Source organism: Phaethon lepturus, unplaced genomic scaffold (genome assembly GCF_000687285.1).
Source record: "Phaethon lepturus isolate BGI_N335 unplaced genomic scaffold, ASM68728v1 scaffold23657, whole genome shotgun sequence".
Classification (NCBI taxonomy): Eukaryota; Metazoa; Chordata; class Aves; order Phaethontiformes; family Phaethontidae; genus Phaethon; species Phaethon lepturus.
Genome location: NW_010554356.1, coordinates 357 through 7949, shown reverse-complemented (window position 1 = coordinate 7949; position 7593 = coordinate 357). Strand labels below are relative to the sequence as shown.

The window sequence follows — 7593 nt, the reverse complement described above, 5'->3', positions numbered from 1 at the left end:
AGCAATAGATGGAGCACCAGGCAGATGTCCCGGGCTCCCGTCGGCCGCGTACAGCCCCCCAGCCCCGTACCAGTGCCCCACAATGGGTACCACGGCGAAAATGGTTTCAAGGCCTGCCACTGGGCCGAGCAGCGGGGTCACACAGGATGGGGAAACGGGCTTCAGGGCAGGTAAACCCCACGATAAAACCTGGCGTCTCCTGTTTAAAAGGGCTTACGAAAAGCCCTTCTTGCAAATCCAGCTCTGGGAGATGGGAAGGATCTCGCCTGCTGTCCCGATGGTTCTCCCTGGTGCTCGGGGAGCCAGCAGATAGCTTCAGCCTCGGCACAGTTATCAGCACAGAGACGCAGTTATCACTTGTCCTCCTGGATTTAGCCCCTCTCCTTTTCATCCCCCTTCCCAATTTCAGCCCTAGGCACGCCCGCTTCTGCACCCGCTAAACTTTAAGGGCTGAGCAGGGCCAGGAGGCAGCAATCGCAGGAAAACCATTTAAGAGGCGTAAGATGAAATCGAGGTGCAAATAAAGAGAAGAGAGGAAAAAATTAAGGACATCATTAAGACCAGGGAGTTGCTGGGCTTTGCAGGAGTGCAAAAAAGGAACAGAGGGTATGGACCATCAGTGCAAAAAGCTGATGCTTGCATCGCTCTGGGGCACATTACAAGGGGCATCACGCGTCAGCCTTGCTGGTAGGATGCAGCTGGAGCAACGTGTCCTATTTTGGGGACCACAACAACAAATAAATAGGCGCATCAGCGCAATAAGAGCGTTGGAAATCACAACCTCTGAGGAAAGGGACTGCAGGCAGCAGGAGGAAAGTTGTAAGAGCAGATGGATTTGTCCCCAGATTTACCGACAGCTGGACGGGAAGAAAAATATTCGCCGGAGAGACCATTTAGATGAGACATCGGGAGGGAGCGTCCTGGGCACGGGGCCGCTCTGCAGGCGCGGGGCTGACTAATGCCACGCGAGGCTGGCGGGGGACAGGCTGGCAGCAAACGCTGGTGAAACCCCTCACCTCTCCGGCGGTTGGAGCTGGTTGGCGCAGCCCTGGCTGCAGCCCCGCAGCACCGTGCCGCGGTGGGCTGCCAGGACTCCGGCATGCAGGGCTGCGGTGCCCAGAAGCGGGGTCGGTGCTCTGCAAGCTCTTCTGCCAGCCCCAGACGGGTCACGTACCACCTTCTCGTGAAGCATCTGGCGGACCAGCACACCGCTGCTGCTCCACCACCATCCCTCTGCAAAGGCAGGAGGGACCCAAACGCCTCCTATTTTGGCCAAGCTAGAAGAGCCATAACCAAGACAAGCATCTGCCTTCTCCCCACCTCCACCCCATCTTTTAGCCGGAGTGCCCAACCCGGGGGTTTGAAGACAGGCAAAGTGCAGAAACCCGAGGGCACAGACCCTCACTGCCTCACCAGTCCTCCCTGGGGGACTTTGTAAGGTCTCCCTAGGGGGGAAAACACCTCAGTTCACCATAAAAGCAAGACATTTTGGTGCAAACGCATAAGGAGAGCAGCAGTCAACTCCTAGAGCATCCCCAGTCATCCATCCCACTGTGACCGAGGAGACCCCAACTGCTTTCCAGCCCAGACCACCCTTCCCCACAGCTTTGTTGGCATCTGTCAGTCATCGTCTGTACCCTGAGAAGCCTTCCCTTCTTCTCAAGCCTCTCTGAAGCAACAAACAGACCCTACCTGGCTACTGTGAAGACGCTGCTATTGCTGAAGTTGGAGTCACTGGACGCGTCCAGAGAGCCTGGGGACAGATAAACAGGGGAGAGTGTCAGTGGGATGGCAGGGAAGGTGGAGAGCAGGACTGGGAGGGTGGAGCGCTGCATGACCTCCTGCAAAGGCATCACTAGCCACTGTTTGAGGGTCCACGGACCCCGAGAATCACTTCTGCCTGCAGTGAGCATTTTACGCTCCTTGTCAAGCTCTTCACCATTGCCAGAGGTACTGGACGAAGCTGGTACAGGACTGCACTTACCCAGCAAAATGCAGGCTGCACAGCTTCAGAGCTCTGCCCCAAACCAGGTCTCCTCCTCTGTAATGGAGACCCACACACATCCTTCTGATGGTTTGAACCATTCTCCAAGAAGGAGCTCAGAATGGCAGAGCTGCCCTCCATCATCCAGATTTTAACGCCTAGAGCTAGCACGCAAGCACAGGAAAGGCTGAATCCACCCCAGGACATCTGCATCTGACTGGCTTTCCCGCAGTGCTGACTCCACGTGGAAGCCAAGCAACCTAAAACAGCTTTTCCACCTCTGCTCCATGCTAAAACTGGGTCTTACGAGCACGGTGACGAAGCGCGAAGGACGAGCTTGACTCTTCCTGCCCCCTTGTGCCAACAGCCTCTACTCACACACGCAGCAGCACCGCCACATCAGCACAACCAGGGAGCAGGGCTGAGAGTTGGCGACGCAAAAGCATCGCAGGCTGACCTGATCCTGCCTGCTTCGAGGCGCAGTCTGACCCAAAAGGGGTAGAGATTAAAGCAGCTGAACTTTCCGTTGATGTTTTAAAGCTCTTCTGTGATAGATTTTAATAGGAAGAGGTATTCTCGGGACAAATAAGGAATAAAAAAAAGAAAACTTTTTGTTGGTGTGCTATGCCATGAAATTTTTCTCCCCCATCCCTTCCAAAAAAAGCTGCTGCATTGGCCGGGAATCGAACCCGGGCCTCCCGCGTGGCAGGCGAGAATTCTACCACTGAACCACCAATGCTGCCTGGTGTGCTGCCTGCACGCCCCGGCTGCCTGCTCCTGCCTGCCCCGCACACGCCGACACCCACGGCTGCCCCACGCAGCTCCCTGCCTCCTCGCCCTTGTGCAAGAAAACCCTTCAGCCTCTTAACTCCCACCTTCCCGCTCTCTCTCGCGGCGGCGTTTTCCAAAAGCCGCTTGTTTTGCGCCTTACGGAAGGGCGCCGGGCTCGACATGTGGCCCCAGAAGGCTAAAACGGATTAGCCCCCGTGATTTAAACGTCACATTTCACATGCCTGGCCAGCAGAGGCGTGCCAGAAGCAGCACCTAGTCATCCCTGACAAGAGCACCAAAGGGATGCTGGAAGGCTAAAGCCGCTGCTGTTTTCAGGCATCGGTCCACCGGGACCATCTCCATTTAGGTTCTTCTCACTCGAACGCTCTTTTTTTCCCATCACGCTTGCAAACTTTGCCTCTTGTGTTCTGGAAATTTTAGGACTGGGACAATACCTGCATGACAGTTTCAAGAGCACCAGAATTCAGAAAGGACCAAAAATTCTTCTCCTTTCTGGTCTCTACCCCTCCTCGACACAGTCACCGTCCAGGCACAGGTTGATGCTCTGCCAGGACTAACACAGCTCTCTGAGCTCCCCTTTGGGTGATGGTAGCTCCTCCGAAACCACCGCAGGACCGGCGGGCCACTCTCTTCCCGTGTTAGGTAGAGACATGAAACATTTAACTACAAATCATCTTTGTCAGGTCAACTTAATGACGAAGCTGAAGCGGAGCGTGAGGAGGGGGTGCTCACCAGGGAAAGCACCGCTTGGGCTCCAGGCCGGAGCAGTGCCCCGGCTGCGCAGACAGCAAACGCGGCTGTCTCAGCAGAGGATCATCTGCGATGCAGGACTCCAAGGCTCAGGGAAAGCACAGAGGTCCCACGTGCCCCGGAGCTGCCCCAGGACACCAAACCAACTCAAGAACTTCTCTTGGGGACCTCTACGTGACCTTCCTCACGCCTCTGATGGCTCAGGTCAACAGGGACTCACCGCTGGACGCTGCCTCTGGCTTGGAGAGGGACTCCTCCAAGGTGGGTTCTGCCAGGAGGGTCATCGACTGCCTGGTCTCATCCATTTCATCATCCTCTGGGATGACCAGCTTCATCAGGCTCTGGTTGCACACGTTGGCCACCTCCTTGATGTCTGAGCAGAGGCAGTGTAAGGAACACGCAGTCCCACGTGTGGCTAGCTGCCACATCTGGCCAGCCACAGAGAAGCCGCTGCAGCCCCCCCAGGGCTGCCCTAGCCCAGCTACTGCAACCCCCGTGACGTCTGAAGGGCCGGCGCAGGTTTTAGCACTTGGTGGGAGGACTTCTCCTGGCCTCCTCCAGCCCCGCGCCCCAGGGGCAGGAAACAGGCACTTCCCTGGGGGTTGCCATAGCAGGAACGGGAGCAGCTCCGAGTTACAAGGATACTCTTCTTGCGGTCATCGTAGGAGAGACATGGCAGGACAGCCGTCAGGATCCCTGAGGAGTAAGGCAGCATCACCCGGCCTGCCAGCTGGATGAACTCCCTCATCCAGCACATGGCTGTCAGCTGGATCAGGTCATCTGGAAGACATGGGACAAGCACAGGTGAAGGAAAGGACAGCACTGGCAGCTGAGCAAACCCCACAGGCCAAGGACCCCCTGCAAGCAGAGAGCTGCCTCTGCTCCATCCAGAGAGACCCTAGTCTGGGACAACTGAGTCCCAGGGAAGATAGATAAGACTTGAATCTGCAGTAAGGTTGAGATTAAACACAATCATTACGTTTCAGAGTTAACCCAGTTCAACCCATAATCCAGGTTTTCTCAGTTACAAGTATTCCGTCAAGCTTCCCAATACATAAGAATATTTCCTCTGTCGCATCAATAGCATTTGCGTGTCTGGGTCAAGCATCACTCTTAGAGCTGGGGTTTTATTAAGCGAGCACTGCTGCAAGGCCAGATTTTCAGCTTAAGCAGCATGGATTCATTGGGCATCAGTTTAACCAAGAGCAAGCAGTCTTGCTCTGTTCCTATTTTTCTCTCTCACAAGAAACCCACTCCATTCAGCAATGTTTAAGGAGCAGTTTAAGTTTGGCAAACACAGCTCAGGGACAAGATCCCTCTCGGGAAACACATCCCACCGCAGCTGTAACCCTCCGCCGCTGCCAACAAGGCTGACCCACAGGAGCTACAGTGCAGCACTAACACAAACATCATGTTTAACTGTCCTGCCGACACACCTAGTGCCACTGGCAGTTAAAATAAGCCCTTAAGGGGACTCTTCTAGACGTGCTGATATCTAGAAGATATCTAGATATCCACAGGGGCCCTCCACAGCCAGATATTTTACTTTCAGGCACCTCTGGCTTCGGGAGGATGTCAGACCTGAATCTGAGGTGGCAGGATCAGCACTACAAGGTACCAACCACGGGAGAGCTGCCTGTCCCTGCCTTTCAGTGGGGTTTGCATGCAGGACAGCAAAGAAAGCACAAGCAGGTGAGCTGGTGAACAGCCCATGGGAAAACTCCTGACCTGAACCTCTGGGCAGCACCGCAAACCCGGAGGTGGACGCTACCGCTCAGTCCTATGCACTCACCCGCTGCCTGGCAGTGGATCACCAGGATATTTGCCATTTCTGCAAACTTGACGCTGGAGGGATTCTTCTTGATCTCCTTGAGGAACTCCCCGAGAGCCACCTCGCACCTGCAGAGAGGTAGAGCAGCCAGTCAGTGCTCCATTGCCTCGGATGATGGAGTTTCGGAGAAGTTACGGAGACTGGCCTCCTACACGCGTACACAGAAAGGATGCTGGTGGCCACACGGGCTCTGTTGAGATCGAGGTGTGCCTGGGATGGGGAGCACAAAGGGGACCAGGTGATCCCCAAACCTTTCAGTGCTTATTCCTCAACATGTGGACCCTGGGAAACGAAGAGGCTGGAAGGATCCAGCAGGGCTTGGCAGTGGGACAGACCCAGGCCAATCCCACCACTTCCTTGTGCCCTACAAAAACGGGTCCAGTTACTCTCTCCCAGCGCAAGAAGCCGAGATCCTCTGACGTCCCTGAGAACACCCAGCCACTCCTGTGCTTCAGAATGCCTCTGTCTTGAGACCAGCAATGGATCTGAGGAGCAAGCTCACAACGCCTGCTTCTCTTCTCCACCGGGGAGATGCGGGGTTGGTGCTCTGCACCTTGCCGAGAGAGGCTCACACGCTGCAAGCTTGTTCACGGAGCTCACACCCCGCCCTAGAAGCGCCCACGAGCCTCTGCGGCTCCGATACTGGCCGCAAGGGCTGGGAAGGCACCAGCTCAACCGAGCCAAAACAGCTACTCCCCCAGCACAGACCACGGTGTCCTCCACAGCCTCTCCAGCCACAACAAACTGGGGGAGACCTTTGCCAAGGACACCGTGATCCACCAGCTGAGCCAGCTAGGTTGCTCCGTCTTCCACCACACACACGGGGTTTCGCTGCAGTTATACACAAGAGCTGCAAACAAACGAAGAGCGCGAGGGACAGACAGTGAGCGAGACGCAGCCCTCGCGCCTGCCCAGCCTCCACACTCACATTTTCCGTATCTCCTTGCTGTTGTCTCCCAGGATCTGGAAAAGCCCATCCAGGATTTCTGGCAGGTAATCCAAGAGGTTGATGTCAGGCACCGACTCCAAGACCAGGATCTAGCTCAGGGGAGGAATGTGAAAGAAGTGACTTTCGAAGAAGCTAACTAACATCACCAGCACAAATCTGGCATGATGGTGAGGAATTCAGAGCTGACCTGTGTGGGATGCGGGGGGAAGGAGAAGAGGACAGTGTGGAGTCGCCCATATCCAAAAGAAGCTGGACTAGCACAGGAAGCAAACCATCAGCCTGCAGCATTGCTACGTTTCCAATCACAGCTCTGTAAAGCAGAGCAGGGATCGGGAACAAGTGCCAAGATGCGCGCAGGTGGACCTGGGACAGCAAACAGTACAGCTGAAAGAGAGCGAGAGCGCGCAGCGGCACGCATCTCTCCCCAGACCTGAGCTGGGCACTGGGAGCTCCTGCCTTCCACAGAAAGGAGAAAGCAAGTAGAGATACCTTGCCTCCTGGAGAGCAACATCCCCCCATCACTGCCGGGTGATGGAAAGCGGTCTGGCACTGTCCCTTGGGAGACTGTACCCTCTAGACCACAGTATATCTACTGATGCAAGCAACACTTTGACCGTATTTTCGAACTTGGTGCACAACATCCTGAAGCAGGTTGGCAGAAGTACAGCACGACACCCCCGCGACAGTGAGGCGACGGCGCTGGCATTTTAAAGAAGCAGGTGAAAAACCCCGCTGGCTTCAAAAACCCGCCCAAGCAAATTCAGGTGCCCGAGTTCACGCTTTTTGGCCCAGCCACGGGATGCTGATGGGTCGCGGTATTTTGGAGCGCGGACTGGCAGGCACGCGTGGTGCCGTGCGTACCTACCCAGGATATGATGAACTGGCGGGCATACTGGTTGTTGGAGTAAATCCTCTCGCGCAGCAGTGGGATGAAGCCTACCAAGTCAAACTGGTTGCTCTCTGTCACGATGTCCTGCAGAGCCCAAGCAGAGTGTGTTAGGAGGCATGGCCACCACCCCACACCCACGCAGCCACCTCCACCCGGCCTTTTTTCAGTCACGTGGCAGGAAAAAGATGACAAGCAGTTGATGCATGAGTCTGCAGGGCAGGAGACCTGGGGAGAAGGAATCACGAGGTTTATTCGGGCGATGAGCCTGACTAATCCCCCTCGGGCCAGGAGTAATGCTGAGCAAGGACACCTGTGTGCCAGCCCGGCCACACAGGAGGCGGATGGGAGCTTCTCCCGTTCATGCCTTAGTGGTGCGTCGCACACACGAGCGAGCACCT

At 55.8% G+C, this 7593-nt stretch overlaps 1 protein-coding gene and 1 non-coding gene across 2 annotated transcripts in view; both read right to left on the bottom strand.

The window, feature by feature from the left end:
- The window catches only part of VAC14 (Vac14 homolog (S. cerevisiae)), a gene marked incomplete at its 5' end in the record, with an annotated part of 8195 nt that extends 916 nt beyond the window's left edge, over window positions 1–7279 (bottom strand). The window contains 6 exons of the mRNA XM_010291834.1: window positions 1693–1753; window positions 3747–3899; window positions 4172–4306; window positions 5319–5425; window positions 6286–6395; window positions 7172–7279. Of these exons, the coding sequence (XP_010290136.1) occupies window positions 1693–1753; window positions 3747–3899; window positions 4172–4306; window positions 5319–5425; window positions 6286–6395; window positions 7172–7279 (674 nt within the window). The remainder of the gene's footprint in view (window positions 1–1692; window positions 1754–3746; window positions 3900–4171; window positions 4307–5318; window positions 5426–6285; window positions 6396–7171) is intronic.
- Window positions 2653–2723, bottom strand: TRNAG-GCC. Its single transcript has one exon. It is a non-coding gene; the product is annotated as a tRNA-Gly (tRNA).
- Window positions 7280–7593: the final 314 nt, after the last annotated feature.